This window comes from Ictalurus punctatus, chromosome 4, assembly GCF_001660625.3.
Source record: "Ictalurus punctatus breed USDA103 chromosome 4, Coco_2.0, whole genome shotgun sequence".
NCBI lineage: Eukaryota > Metazoa > Chordata > Actinopteri > Siluriformes > Ictaluridae > Ictalurus > Ictalurus punctatus.
In genome coordinates this window covers 35,524,392-35,540,161 of record NC_071284.1, presented here as the reverse complement: position 1 = coordinate 35,540,161, position 15,770 = coordinate 35,524,392, and the positions used below count along the sequence as shown (strand labels likewise).

General features: G+C 43.7%; 2 protein-coding genes across 3 annotated transcripts in view; both read right to left on the bottom strand.

Annotated features, from left to right (window-relative positions):
- Nucleotides 1-1,585: 1,585 nt before the first annotated feature.
- On the bottom strand, nt 1,586-8,099 carry LOC108264488 (KH homology domain-containing protein 4). Of its 2 annotated transcripts, none has more exons than XM_017466074.3 (14): nt 7,938-8,099; nt 7,166-7,424; nt 6,425-6,544; nt 6,175-6,254; nt 6,031-6,083; nt 5,700-5,902; nt 4,516-4,724; nt 4,332-4,392; nt 3,150-3,207; nt 2,823-3,016; nt 2,536-2,649; nt 2,338-2,411; nt 2,172-2,260; nt 1,586-1,833 (listed from the first exon to the last, which is right to left on the bottom strand). In XM_017466074.3, the coding sequence occupies exons 1-14, from the start codon at nt 7,952-7,954 to the stop codon at nt 1,712-1,714; spliced, it is 1,653 nt and encodes a 550-aa protein (XP_017321563.1). In that variant the 5' UTR covers nt 7,955-8,099; the 3' UTR covers nt 1,586-1,711. The 2 variants fall into 2 exon arrangements, with proteins under 2 accessions (XP_017321563.1, XP_017321564.1); XM_017466075.3 differs by having other exon boundaries at nt 2,823-3,013.
- A 1,815-nt stretch (nt 8,100-9,914) lies between these two features.
- The window catches only part of pde8a (phosphodiesterase 8A), a 46,056-nt gene continuing 40,200 nt past the window's right edge, over nt 9,915-15,770 (bottom strand). The window contains exons 14-22 of the mRNA XM_053678205.1: nt 14,790-14,954; nt 14,535-14,583; nt 14,219-14,354; nt 13,739-13,937; nt 13,415-13,632; nt 13,032-13,164; nt 12,672-12,833; nt 12,217-12,346; nt 9,915-11,643 (exon numbers count right to left, since the gene is read on the bottom strand). Of these exons, the coding sequence (XP_053534180.1) occupies nt 11,537-11,643; nt 12,217-12,346; nt 12,672-12,833; nt 13,032-13,164; nt 13,415-13,632; nt 13,739-13,937; nt 14,219-14,354; nt 14,535-14,583; nt 14,790-14,954 (1,299 nt within the window). The 3' untranslated portion in view covers nt 9,915-11,536. The remainder of the gene's footprint in view (nt 11,644-12,216; nt 12,347-12,671; nt 12,834-13,031; nt 13,165-13,414; nt 13,633-13,738; nt 13,938-14,218; nt 14,355-14,534; nt 14,584-14,789; nt 14,955-15,770) is intronic.

The window sequence follows — 15,770 nt, the reverse complement described above, 5'->3', positions numbered from 1 at the left end:
ATCTTTAATTATGATCTTTGTTGTTTGTTTATATTTATTTATTTATTTATTCATTTTCATGTGATTCATTTACTGATTTGCTTCTCTTTAAATCCAGGTTTAGACTGTAATATTACAAAGGTCTTTCCAGATTATTACTCGCCACACTGTGTGAGATAACCCCAGTAAAATTGCCTGAATTCTATAATATAATTTGTTCACCATGTTAGGTTTAAATCCTCTAAAAACAGATTCGCAACTGAATAACATTACTCTGTTCCAGTTCACATCCTTCAAAGAATTGGCATGTTTTGTTTACTTTCACAATTGCCACTACTGTATTTGAGCTAATTCTTGAGTTTTACCGCATCCTATGCTGTCTTGTAATTATTATATTTTAGATGAGCATTGTAATAAATTCATTCACAGTTTTTTTATTGTTATACTAACAAAGGGAAACAAAATTAAAAAGTGGGGACCGTGTGCTCAGATTGGAGATGATGGACATACTACATCCAACCTCAAGTGCTGGAATGTTATTAGACTTCTTCATAAGCCATGGCTGGTCAATAACACAAGACAAGTTTTAACACAAGGTTGCTCATAAGTGTGCTTGGTAACAGAGCACCTTGGGTCAAAGGTCAATCACTGATTTTGTGATACTTGGGTAAAGGGAGGGACAGAGCTGACAACTGATCACTTGGTTGTGAGTTGGATTTGTTGCACGTTGTGTCGACTAGATTTACCAGATTTACCTGATTAACCCAGCAGAGCCTTTCAGGTTGCTTTGGAGCTTCTGGGTGAGAGCGGAATTTAAGCCCCACCTCTGAAAGGATTATCTTCCTTGTCTGAGTGAGATCAGGGACAGGAGTCTGAATAGACCGTATTCAACTCCTGAATTGCAGAAGTATCTGCAGAAAAGCTGTGGCAGGAAGGTTGTCTGAGCAGTAACCCTAGGATACGCTGATGGACACCATTGTCTATGGAAGCCCTCTAGCTGAAGGAGACCTTCTGTGTAATGCTCACTGAGGGTTCTCCTGATTCAGTTAAAGTGCACAGAAGAGTCTGAAGGGACTTGGGAAAAGTTCTAGAGGCCTTGAAATAAGACTTTCAGGTGGCCACAAGTTATTCTGGAAAACTTTGGTGCCTCAGGAAACAGAAAGAAAACCAAGCAGAAGCTTGGCTAAGCAAACTAGGGAAAGTATGACCTCTACTGGGGATATTGTTGAGTCACAGGAGCATTTTTTCTTTAAACACTCCATTCAGGAGACCAAGCCAGAAATCTCTGGCGTTTCGGTTACTAAATCAGCAGCACCTGACAGTTTCTAATTATTTTTGATTTTCCTCTTACAGCTTTTACCCTCGTCTTAAATTATAGAGGTGTTTATAAAGTCAGAAGCTTAATGGAATCAGTACAACTGGCCTCTGTGTCACAGTGTGGGGAAAACTAACACCTACACCAAGATATATAGTGTGCAAGTTTTAATACATCACAAAGAATTGAGTTCTCGTTCCCCTTTGTTCTACAACCAGAGGAAATCCACCCAGTGGATGTTAATGATGTATCTGTAGAAATAGAGATGTGAGTGAATACAAGACAAAAACATCTTTCAAGACTTTGATTTTATTCCATAGGAACAGTTACACTATTTTCCAAACTTCCAAAAGTTCAGCTCAATGGATCAGGGGGTACATTTTCTCCTGCTAGAGGCTTGGGGATACTGTGTGCGTGTTAGGAATTACTCTTCCTCCCACTGCGAGTTTTCTCTTCTTCCTCGTCCGATGAGTCTCCACCATATGGAACGAGACCTAAAGAGTCTGAGGAGATCTTCAGCTTCTTCACCTCCTCTTCATCTGAGAGAAACAAAACAGATTACTATATTAAATCTGGAGCACAATCCCACGGGTGGACAAACGAGTCCAAGTGTGCCCGATCTAATCGATACCAAGATTAGACCAAGATTAGCTGGCTCATGCACTGTATACATTTTTCCTTGGTTGCCTAGCAACAGGTGTTCTCAGTCTGTGAATAGTACCACTGGAAAACAGAGGAACTCCGAAGCTCACATTCTAGTACGCTTTAATAATGTTCAGTCTGTATTAGCGGAGCAGTACATAGTCCGGTATAGTTGTTCTGGAGACATGCATTGCGGGTAACGTGTTTAATTTAGGTGTGTGTGTGGGGTTCATACCAGTGTGTGTGAGAGCAGGTTCTTGTCTTGGTCTCTTGAGCGGTGCTGGGAGTGACACCACAGGAAGAGCTGGAGGAGGCATCAACGTCCTGTACAGAAGACACACTGTTGTATGTATACTCAACCCCACACACACACTACAGTAGTGTGTGGATGCAGTGCTTACCCATCTGATTTGCCAACATCATTATCAGTGCTAGACAACACAGGCTCTTCCACTGGATCATCTGCTTTAGGCTCCTGTATTAAAACCAGTTTCATTAATAATCACTTATTAAATTGATTACAATATAATAAGAGAATTCAAAACGCATGTCATCAACTCATAGCCCACGGTCTGATCATCCAACCCAACTGAACACACCTCTCTCAACTCCTTTCCTCCTTCCTCCTCTTCACTCTCCTCTATGAAGTGTCTCTTTGGGCTGGAAACAGCAGACGAGTCGTTTACAGCAGCATCTGAGCTCTCCTTTTCATCCTAACACACACACACACACACACCAACAACACCATGATGGAGACATTAACTGGTATTTAATAAAGAACACTAAGCTAGGAGAAATGAGCTAACTGACATGATTCAGTCGAAGCTCTCAGATGAGATGACTTCATGATGACTTGGTTAACCTTCAGTGTGTGTACACTACTAACCTCCAGTATGAAAGAAGTGGACTTGCGAGGACACACGGGATACTGCACCATCTGAGCACTGTCTGCACCGTCTGCTCGACTCCAGTAACTTCCGGTCGCAGGGTATGATGGGTAAGCGCTGGGGTAGCCGTACCACGACTGGCTGCTGTAACTACTGCTGCCGGTGGACGAGTATCCGTGAGACGGGTATGCTGCTACAACACACACACACACACGAACACATGACTATGAACAAAAAATGCAATGTGTGTACAATTAATATAATGACCTAAACAGAAAGTAACATATATATACACACACACAAAACAGTAAAAGTGGAAGTATTACCTTGTGTGGAACCTGTAGCTGTGTACACAGATACCATGCGTGAGTGTTCAGTCCGCACCTGCAACAAACACCAATCAGAGTTCACATCACTATCACACAACCCTACATCCATCACAACCTTTCAGTGAAATGTTTGCAAAGGTCCAGGTTATTTTATAACGCCCACCATGAGTCTGGGAGTGAAGCAGTAACACTACCACCTTGTGGCCAGCCCCAGGTGTAACATCAGCCCAGCAGAGGACGTTCAGGTGCTTCCAGATATCATTTATTGGTCAGTGTGTCATACCAGCTTATATCGGCGTTGAACTAAAGCTCATAACTCAGAATTTCTCATCTCTGACTAGGAAAAAAACCTCGTAATTCCTACTCATAAAACTGGGCAGATCTCTTCAGCATGACATCAGATCAAGATGTCTGCTCACATCACCAACAGACAAGGTAGCACTTCTTGACCTTTAAATGAGTTATACTGTACCACATTATACAGAGTATTACATACTCCAAGGTTAAATCTTAAACCTTCATAACACACACACACCACGTAATTCCACGTTCTGACTTCTGAGTTATCAACGATACACTATAGAGTTTACAGAAAATTACAAAAAGACTAGGTTATGTTTATTATTGTCCAAATATTGTTCTTAAAAGGTGCAATAGTCCATATTTATTTCTCACTTGTACAAATAACCTGGGGGGGGGGGGGGGACTTGAAAAATATACATAAAGGTTTTAGCCATGGTCTCAGCACAAGTGTATTATGTGGGTGAAAGAAAAACAAACATTCAGAAAAGTGCGTCAGAGTCCGTGTTTGTCTGCCATTTTATTCACACTCCCGATGCCCCATTACTCCGCCCGTATCTCGGTCTGAAATCGGTACGCGCCCGGAACTGCGCCACTCTACCTACTCAACCGCTACAGACCTAATTGTTCCAATTTGACAAATCTTGGCTAATGCACTTTTAAAATCAAACCAAAAAGGTACCACATGTAACAAACTAGTCATTTATTAATCTGATTTTAAAATGTTAACCCAAGACCTGAAATCTGAATCATTACAGACGTCCCAATTAGTGAAGCGTATCCAACTGTTCCACTGGACAAAAGGTCTAATTTTCAACGAGGCTAACTTGGGTAAAAGATCAATAAAATGTTTAAAGGAAGAATAAAATGAATCCCCACCGTCTCTAGAAGGCTCTCACAGAGTTTCTTGGCTGCTTCCAGGCCGACGGAGTTCGGGTGGCTATGAGAAACACGTTCATTATTAAACAAAGCAAGACGTTACATGTATCCTAACTCATTAAACGCATGGATAGTGATTGTGCTCGAACCTCAGGTCAGATATGAGCGTGTGATGTAAGCACACCTGATGTAGAGGTACAGGGGTTCGAACGATTCTCTTCGCGAGGCCTGTTCGATGTAGCCCGAGCCCTTCCCCCGCAGGAAGACGCGCGCCCCGGTCTCCGTCTGGATGTGCTGCAGGTACGACCCGCTCGGTCCCTCCACCTTCTCGTTCACGCCGAAGCCCGGCAGGCACTGCTCCAATCCTACAAATAGCTTAGTGTGCACAAAACTCTGCAACCAGCACCAGAGGTACAGTGATTACACACTACACCCTTAATCTACTAGAGCTCTATACACACTGCACTAGCCCCGCCCACTCCCGTAGCAATTCTATACAGGCAACAGATCTTTCAGAGTGAAGTCACTGGATTGGATTCACGCTACATTGTTGAATCTACACTAAATAAAACGAATAACTGCTACGCTAGTTCCGCTAGCTACAACTCTATTCACTCGTAACTCCTAAAGTTTCATAAGAAGTGAAAAAGGAAATCAAATGTTGCTTTCAAGTTCAGATTTATTTCAAAAGCATGTTAAACATGTTAGCCGGACAACAGCATGACCCGGCTAGAGCACCGTTCGTGAACGCACATGTCTCCGTGTAACGGTGATCAAGAGTTTAGTGGGAGAGGAACGGCCTCTGGTCTGGAGTCAGCTAGTGCTTAAAAAGGTTTAAAGTTCACCTTGGTGTTCATAGTTGTCTCAGGAACAGCAAACAAACTACTGTTGCTATTGACAGTCTTCAAAACAGCAGCACCCGCCAACCCTCTCCTGTCGTGATCGATGTGAACGTGTGTGTGTGTGTGTGTGTGTGTGTGTGTGTGCGCGTGTAAGCAGGAGCAGTGCAGGCCATGATCTCTGCAGATCGGCCAGTTTCTCCCTGCTGATGTTGATTTAGGAGGTGGGTATCAGCAAGAGCCAAATGATCTCCACTGGCCTCGCCTTCATTAACCTCCACACACACACACGCATGCAGTGTTCCAATACCGCTCTCAACACACCCTCAATCCATTTCCCCTAACACACAGCGTGTTTAGGAGTGGACCGAGAGTGCTAATCAGCTAGCCTGGGTGTTTGGAGCTTTACTTTGCTAAAATTCAGTGTCTCACAGGTGCCTCAACCAAGCGGAAGTGCACGAGGGCGTGTTAGGAACAGGATTGGAGCACGACCCGCACTTAGCCCTAGGGTTAATAATGCGGTACCTACCCCAGCGTGAGGAGGAGGGGGTCTGTGTGCGGGCGTTACGGGAGCGTTCGGGGGGCGTGGCGTAGGGAGATGTGGCTGCGGGGGTACGGAGGGTCGCGGGGGTTGGGGGTAAACAGGAACCGGGGGCATTACAGCCGGCTGCAGGCCCCCTGACGCTCGCAGCACATCCTCAGAGATTATTTCTTTAATCCGCATCACGGCCTCTGAGGAGAAAGCAAACGATCACATGAAATAATCCCTAAGCATGACGGCTCCTAGTGTCTGCGTTCATTACAGTACAGTTACACTACGATTCGACATCAGACATGAAACACGACGTGAAAGGACGTACTGTTGACTTCGTCCTGACTGCGTCCCTGAACGTGGAGATAGAGAGGACGCTCTCTACAACAGGAGACACAGTAAGAGAGAGGGATTATTACAGTGAGTGATATGATGGGAGATGAATCAGAGTCAGTATGTAGCACATACACACCCTCCTTTGTAGGTGGGCTTGTCAGCATCGCTCAGGTACAGGCCTTTAGTGGAGACCAGCGCGCCGCTGTACAGACGAATCTGATGGCAGACATTTTGTACGAGTGATGAGTTAAATGACTCAATATTTTTGGACAGAGCCTCCATTTTATTAGCATACACAACACACTATATCTTGTTTCTCACCAAGCTGACAGAATCGAGAGCGAGAGAGAGAAACTTAAAAGATGTACAGCTGAATGAACACACACCTCCTCCTGCGTCTTGTTTTTGGTGAGCAGATTCCTGCAGTTCACAGGAACATCATTAATATCCACTTCTGTGACAACGATCTCCTCACTGCCGACAGGTACAGGGGCACTGGGAGGGGCCTACACAGACACACACACACACACACACACTTCAAATAAGAAACAGTGGCAGCTATATAATCTAAAGCTAATCAGAGTGAAAATTTGAGATTTACGTGCTCGGTTTCGTATTAGCGTGATTCTCAGATTAGATATTAGCTAACTGGACTAGACTCTACATACTCTCAACACACCACTTTATTTTTCTTCCTAAAGTCTCTGTATACATTCAATATGACAGAACAAGATTAAACCACAGTTACAGGAGTGCTTAAAAGTTTGTGAACCCTTTAGAATTCTCTCTCTCTGCATAAATACGACCCAAAACATCAAATTTTCACACAAGTCCTAAAAGTAGAACCCAATCAAACAAACAAGACAAAAATATTATACTCTGTCATTTATTTATTGAGGAAAAATTATTGTATTTATGCAGATATGCACAAACTTCTAAAGGGTACACAAACTTTCAAACACCACTGTACATGTTTGCTTTCCTGAAGAAACCTTGGACCACAGGACAGGTCTGAGGAATCATTCGAGATGATAAAGTGTGTGTGTGTGTGTGTGTGTGTGTGTGTGTGTGTGTGTGTGTGTGTGTGTGTGAGTGAGAGAGAGAGAGAGCGAGCAGGAGTTCAGTACCTTACTAGGTAAAGGCTGCAATGGTTTAAGTTTTCCTTTAGCCATTAACATGGCGTTCAGTTTGGCAGCCATCGCAGCGGCCATCTCCACCCCTCCCTGTGCTGGGGCGTCTGGGGCAGAAAGAGCTGGAGAACCTGCCCCGGGTGTAACAGCTGGACCCGGGGTCACTGAAGCTGCCTTGTTAGCTGACACATTTCCCATAATTCCCTGCAGCAGGTTCGCCTTGGGCTTGGGTTGATCCCAGCGACTGTTCAGGCATCTGAAGGGGAATATGGAGATGATGTTCGAGTTATATTACTGTGTACAACCTTAGTGTTAATCCAGAGGTGTGTAGGTGTGTGTGTGTGTGTGTGTGGTGCTAGTAGGCCGCAGTGTTAGTCTCAGCAGCACTCGGCCTGTTCAGCCCCACAGCTCTTTATTATAGGAGGTTAGTATCAGCGAGTCTCTAGTACTCAAAGAGACTGCTTTCAGACCCTCCATTTTATTTGGAATTAGCAACGGCTAATATTTATAACCTAGCTAACGAACCGTTTGATTTGCCCCCGCTACCACAAACTAATGTATATTTTTTTTATTGTTAACTTAATCAACAACACAAATAAACATTAACTTTGTAGTAAAGGATCGACTTTATTATTAAGAGATTAAGACTTCCTCGGTGTAACTAGCTAGCTCAGTAGCGTAAAAGTAGCGAAATGCTAAGCTAACTGAACTAGCCGGCTTGGAATATAACAAATTTATTTATTTTAAATAAACACTGAAATATACTTACGGCGTCCCCGATGCCATTTTGTGTTTATTAGTATTTTTAAAATATATTGATATAAACCGTTAAAGGTTTTCTCGATAAAACATAAAACTCCACAAAAAAAAAAAAAACCGTCTTCACATCAACTGTGTTTTCTCCAGAGTTAGCCGCTGCGTTTGGGCCTAGGTTTTCGCGCATGCGCAGTTTTCACCATCCGCGCATGCGCCCTGTGGTTTGTTTGTTTGTTTTGCGCATGCGCAGGGTGGAGTAATCGCTAGCAAAATGTTTCGTTAATAAACGTTTCACTTCAGAAATAAATTTTAAAAATGCCATATTAGCAAACACAATAGTAACAAACACATTAGTAGCAACAAACACACGGTACCTAAGATATTTATCACTGTAATCTGTCACTCTGTGTGCTTTGTTTATGGAGTGATGTAGAGTAGTGCTAGCTGACGTGGCTTTTTAATATATTCTCACCTGGAGGTTCAAAAAAGTTGTAAAAAATAATAAAATCCTCTACATTTTCTCCAAAGTCTATCTATAGTTTATTTAGACCTACGCAGACCACAACTTTAAAGGCTTGTCTTTATTACAGTCACCACAATATCAATATAAACTATTCCCTGCTGAAAAAAGACCCCTCATGGAAACTGTAATGGTTTTAATGGTTATAATAGGAATTCTATTGGGTTTTAATGGAAACTGTAATGGTCACTGTGGATCTATACTGGTCATTTGTTGCCTTATAATTGGGTGGTATGTCTAGTGGATACCATTAATGACCAACAGTGGTTTTAATGGTTAGCTGATGGTTTGTAATGGTATTTGTAATGGAAACCATTAGAATTTCTGTGATGTTTATCAGCAGGGATGTTTGGTATATAAATAATAAAAATTCCACATCATGCTGTTATAAATTAAAACACTGAACAGCATAAGGTAGTGTTATGAAATGAAGTTCTCACCCAGAAGTTGATTATTTTCTGACAACAGCACATCCCCAAATGTTTTATTCCTCCTAGACCACAGCAATTTACCAGCAATTCCAATTTTATTTATTAAACGACAGATCATACTTTATATCCATTTACAGCTACATGTCTGTGAAACGAGTTAGTTCCTGTTGTCACTTACGTTATAGCAGCTATAAACACTCGTTCCCTCACCATCCCTCTCTCTATTGTCTCTCTCTATTCCCTCTCTCTATTCTCTCTCTCTATTCCCTCTCTCTATTCCCTCTCTCTTCAAGTTACAAAGACAAAAAAAAATGCAGCTTGTCGTGTTACCGAGAAACCGTAGAGAAGTGTAAACTCTGTCCTGAAGATGTGGGAAACTTAAAGTTACAGCTTTAACTCCGATTGTTACACAGCGCTGACACTGGAGATGAAACTTTTTTTTACTCCGTTTACGCGGAGCGTCCGCTGTACACGTCCCTGTGAATGAGCTGTTACTGTAGAAACGATAACCTATTAGAACGAGAGCATTAATATAAACCTGCGTGACTGTCAGAGCCACTTTTATAGAGAATTAATCAACACCTTCTGACCAATCACAGTCCAGAACTCCAGTGGGATAACACTGACTGAAAGTCTAGTAGAAACTCAAGGGTCTATGGAGAAGCCTCCAACAGTGTGTTTCTCTTTTAGAGAAAGTGGAACCATTAACCGAAGGAACCTCAAGCATGCAGTTGATCAGCCGAGACATGTTCAGTGTCTAAAGTTTGCCTCTTTAGATTTGCACTGGAGCTACAAAGCTAATTTAGCTAATGAGTAATGGAAGCATGTAGACACCAGTTTATCACTGTGCAGGTCACCTCAAGAGTCTTCATTTGTCCAAACAGTGCTGCTGAGACATAATGTTTCATAAGTGTGTGAACTTTTCTTGTGTGAATCTGAATCCCATACAAGCTCCACCTTCATTCTTTAGGCCACGCCCCTATCCGAGTCTGATACTGGAGCAGGAACGCGGATTAAAGAAAGTAATACAGACACTAAGTGAGAGAAAACTCCTTTATATTCTGCATTTCAGAATAAAATTTTGCTTTACACCTTTAACATGTCACACAGATCCATGTAGCTTCATCATCATCGTCGTCGTCTTCGTCATCGTGACCCATCACCATCCTCATCTTCCTCCTCGGCTGCTGCTCGTGTTTTTTCCAGTGTAAAATTCAGAGTCTATACAAAAATATGGAGCTTTACTCAGCGTTCTGTAACAGCGGTGTGTTATTACAAACGTGTCCGGATGTCCACTGCAGTGAGACAGGTGTCCACCGCAGTGAGACAGGTGTCCAATGCAGTGAGACAGTGGGCTGTGCTGTATAAATAGCGTATAAAATAAGGCAGTCTCTTCAGTAGGATAAACCAGATACAAAAACCCTCGCCGGGAAAAAAAATCATTCAAGTCCAAAACACGGTTCACGTTTCACAGATTCTCGCCATGCTGCAACACTCTGCCTTCCCATGAGGCTCTGGAGACACACACGCGCGCGCACACACACACCCAAACACACACACACACACACACACACACACACACACACAAAAAAAACATACACACTCCATCGATCGTTCACATCTGATTAGGCATGTGCCGATATCAAATTCATATCATAATAAACGCCTAAACGTTTAATGACGGTATTTGGATCAAATCAGGACCCTACAGGAACTACAACACTCTGTCTGCCAGGTTCTTTAAACACAAAGAAAAAGGAACAATAGAAAGAAATAAAAAGAAAACAAAACAGAGAAAGAGTGAAGAAATGAAAAACGTAGACAGAACATTTTATAAAATGATGAAAAGCAAATAAAAAAAAACAAAGAAAGAAAGAAGGAAAGATGAAAAAATAAGAGGAAATCAAAAGAAAAACAAGAGAAGAGAATTGCCTTCTCTGAGGGACACACACCTGCTGCTCTCACAATCTCCTAACTAAGGCCCTTTAGAGGAGAACCTTATCTCTACACCTGCACAGCCTCCTCCTGAATGATAATTATTAAAGATAATATTGTGCGTGTTGAATAACGTGATATACATCGTCTATCGATCGGCACATGCCCAACCCTCTACAGTGCAACAGGAAGTAACGCCGTTCCGTTAAAACAACAGACACCTTGATGGTAATGACATGAGTCGTAGGATTATTGTTCGTGCGTGTTAATCAGCTTTGGCTTCTGAGATTCATCGGTTTAGCTACAAATCACTCGCATCATTAAAGATTAGTGTAGAACAACAAAAAAAACAACAAAAATAAATACAAACAGACAAACGAGTGAACGGGTGAGTAGAGGATCAGAGTGAGGTGGGATGATCTTAGTGTTTCCTGATGCTCTTCACACACACACACATACGCACATGCACACACATACGCACACACACACACCCTGTAAAGCCGTGCGCAGGAAGGCCACACATGTAGTCCGAGTGTGTGTTCATTTAAACCAGCAGGGGGCGTCGAGTCTCACACCATCATAAAGTCCAGGTTTAGAGAGAGACGCTTTTATTTAGTCCATGAGAGAGAGAGACTGGAGACGGAGCCGTAGTGTTCACTGAGTGTGTGTATGTGTGTGTGTGTGTGTGTGTATATGTGTATGTGTGTGTGTGTGTGTGATGATGAATTACTCCGGCGGTGGTCTCAGGCTGTGTAGTTTGCGTTCGTCCAGACCTTTCCAATATTTAAAGTTGTTGTCTAAATGCTGCATGAGATTCGGCAAATCAGCAAACGCTGCAGGGAAACAGAAGAGAAAATATTAATACTGATCACACACACACACACACACACACCCCCACACACCTAGCATACATGACACTTGCATTTTGTTCGTTGGCCCTCACTGGTTTGTAGCTTGTAGTTAAGCTTCAATGAACTAAGTGACTCACTGACCAACTGATTCAGTCTCTGACCGACTGACCGGCCAGTTCACTCACTGCCTCACTTACTGACTCACTCACTAAATTCCTGATCAACTGACTGACCGACTCACTGAATGACTGACTCAATCAGGGTCTCTCGCTGTGAGTGTCTCACAAAGAACAAATGACTCACTCTCAGACTGTCTCACTGAATGAACAACTGTCTCACTCACTGACTGACTGATTACACACACACACACACACACACACACACACACATATATGTTGTGTGTGTGTGTGTGTGTATGTGTGTGTATGTGTGTGTGTGTGTGTGTATGTGTGTATGTGTGTGTGTGTGTGTGTATGTGTGTGTGTGTGTGGGTGTGTATATGTGTGTGTGTGTGTGTGTGTGTGTGTGTGTGTGTGTGTGTGTGTGTATGTTTACCGTCCCAGGCGTCGAACATGTCCGTGATGAAGTAGTCGATGAAGGAAATCTGGGATTTGGGAATGCTGCAGGTGTTCCGGTCAAACACAGGCATTACCACGGGCAGACCCTGTCTTTTCTCTTCATCCGTCTTCAGACACACACACACACACACACACACACACACACACACACACACACACACACACACACACACAGATTCCATAATTCATTAACAGAAGTAAGCAACACACACTATACTAATAATTACTACTATTATAAATGTTTAGTATTCTGAACACAAACTTTGCCTTTATGTTTCATTATTATTCCTCAGACACAGTATACGATATGACACAGTGCTGTACACCGAGTATACACTACACTACTGTACATAATATACTGCACACTATACTACTGAACTTTATTATACAGTATAGTCTGTACAGTCTGTTCCTTCCTGTGTGAACACACACCTGAGCGAAGTACTCCTCAGAGATACGCCCCGCCCACTCGATACAGAGCTGCAGCGGCCTGCAGGGGTTCGAGATGTCAGCACACTTTATCAGCATCCGCTTCACCAGCATCCGGTTCTCCGCCACAGTGAGGATCCCCTTCACATCGTCATCACTGTTACTCTGTTACACACATGCGCGCACACACACACACACACACACAATAACGCTATGAACACTCCAACATGAAATGACCATCATCACAAAGAAACATTACAACTGTTTGAACTTTGTGTGTTTTGGACACAAAACATGTGTGTGTGTGTCTGTGTGTGCGCGTGTGCATGTGCGTGGGTGTGCGTGCGTGTGTGTGTGTCTCACCCCATTTTCCTCCAAGGCAGCAAGCGGTTTGTTGATGCTGTTGACGAATTTGTTGACGTGTTCAAAGTGTTTGGTCATTTCAGTGGCGAGAACCATGTCGATGATGGCCTGCCTCAACGTCCGGTACTCGTTCCTGTGTGAACAACACAATCATCGCCATCATCATCAATCCTCTTTGTAAACGAATCCGACTCTCCGAGAATGAATCCGACTCTCTGCGAATGAATCCGACTTTTCGAGAATGAATCCGACTCTCCGCGAATGAATCGGACTTAATTTGAGCGCACCTGATTCACTTTGAGTGGACACTTTAAAGCATGAACGTGTGTATCTGTGTGTTTTGTGTGTGTGTGTGTGTGTGTGTGTGTGTGTATACAGTATACCTCTCCATGTTCTTAAAGATGTTGCTCTTGTCGTCCCGTGTGCTGAGCTGGAAGGCGAGAGCGGCGTGGTGACTCTCCAACACGGCTGTGTCGTTGTATAAGATAGCGAGGTCACTTCCTGCGTTACACAGGAAGGAATTTGTTCGTCCCGGGTGATCGACGTCGTGCACCGTTGCCGCGATCAGAGCCGCTACCTCATCAATCGGATCCAGACTTTGCTAAAAAATCAGAACGAGAGACAGAGCGAGTTTTCCAGCTTTCTGTAGATGTTCGCACCGTTCACGAGAACAAACCTGACTAAGAGTACAGAGTGCGAGTGTATACCTTTACATGCTCCTTGCACAGGAAGTAGGCGGTGGCGTGCAGCACGTCGGCGGCGTGGGTGGAGTTATGGTACGAGTTGCTGGCGTGATAATTAGCCTCGATGACCTGCAGCCACGAGCGCAGCGTCGCCTCCGAACAGTTCAGGAACTCACACACTCCAAACCGCGAGAAGATCTTTAGCCCCAAATACGTGAGCGGCCTGAAGGGAACAGCACAGATGTTTTATAAAGTGTGTCCGAGTGTACATCTGAATATTTTACATCATGGCACCATCCACAACTCGGACCGCTTTTATTCTAGACTACATGAAAGCTGGAGCGAACCATTTCCCAGCACACACAGGGGTGTTCCTGTATTCTGGGACCTGGCTATCAAGCAAAGAGTTAAATGATGGATATGATATTACAGATTCGATCACAAGTAAATGTTAACACCAGGTCAATGTCCTTCATAAGGAGATGTAAATAAGAGAACGTGAACCTTTTCATGGTTGCAGCCTCCAGACTGAAGATGTCGAAGTCCCACGATTCTTCGTTCTCCATCGTTTGCGCGACTCGAGGCGGGATGTCGTTCAGAGACAGAGGCGTGGTCAGGTGACTCGGGATGTGATGCGGCTCTACGACAGACAGACGAGTTTGGGTGCTTCAGTGGTCATTTGAACTTGTACTTCATACTTCAGTGCACAGTTTGCTTTAACAATAATGTATAACAATACAGATATGCAAATTTTCATTAGCATAACCCCACCCACTCATTAAGTTAATAAAGACGACTGAAGGCAGTAACGAGGACTTACGTTTCGCTGAGAAGATGTACTCGTTCCCTGATAACCTGCGCAGCCCATCCTACATAACACACACACACACACACACACACACACACACACACACGGATTTTACAAGACAATTAAAAATACACTGTGCGACTACTAGATTTTATACTGTATGTGCTACTTATGCTACAAAGTGTGTACCATGCTTTCTTTGCTAAAAGTGCACTACTACATGGTGTATCTCAGTTAACCTCATCTACCCCAGCTCTACCCTCCTACCGTCATTAGCCCCCCAACAAGGTCATTAGTGTGTGGGTCCTCGTCCTTGGTGCCGAGCTGAGGCGAGTAGAGTTCTGTCGTTCTGAGAATCTCCAGCACTCGGTCCAGAGCCTCAGCCACCGGCATCGGACTGCTCTCCTGAGCCGCGTTAATGATGTTTATCACCTAGACGAACAAACACACAAGATGTTGGTTGAGAAGCTCGATGGAGAATGTCCTTCCCTGGAGCACCGCGTGTTAACAATCAACACCATGGCTGGAGAGCCACACCCTAGAGACACACTGCCCATCTCCACAAACACAAACGTCATGCTGAAGCAGATGGCACACATGCAGCTAAGAATTCTCCCTCCTTTTCGGTCTATTCCAGTAGGAGGTGTTTGAGAACATAGAGAGCAGAGACCTTTACAGTTGGACATCAATATCTCTACAACAAAGCCTCCTATTTAGCATGTTTAACCAAAATAGTGCTCGTAGTACAGGAACCCATACTGGAGACTCACAAACCACAAATTTCATGTCTGTCTCATGGTCTTGATCACCTACACCAGCTTCAGTGGTGGCTCTGGGTTATTGATCAGAAGCTTGGGGCTTCAAGTCCCAGCACCACTGAACATGGTCTTAACCTTCAAAGAAAACAAAGAAAACTATTTCACTGTACTGTAATGTATATGAGAAATAAAGTCTTTGTTCTTCTTCTCTAAGCTGAGAGTTCCTGGTAACCCATCAGGGTTATGCTGAAATAAACCCTCCACCCCTTCACCCTGCGAAGGGTAGTAACTAAGAACGCCCAGTGCAGAAACCTCCTTTCAACCACCGCCTCCAACCATCATCCACATCACTTCAAGGAAAGCTTGTCCAGCAGCCACACCGAGTACCTCAGCCAGCAACAGGCATACAGGAGGTGGTTCAGAAGACACCAGCCCGGGGACTCGTCCAGCCTGTATGGTGGTCCTAGAACCTGATGGTACGCCAAGGTTC

Bases quoted from the DNA above. Each gene is read 5' to 3' on its own strand.
- LOC108264488 (XM_017466074.3), bottom strand. The intron at 5,903-6,030 runs GTACGTCCTTTC...CTTTCTCCTCAG, and splicing joins CAGTCAGGACGAAGTCAACA to AGGCCGTGATGCGGATTAAA. The intron at 3,017-3,149 runs GTAATACTTCCA...TGTGTGTTGTAG, and splicing joins AGCTACAGGTTCCACACAAG to CAGCATACCCGTCTCACGGA.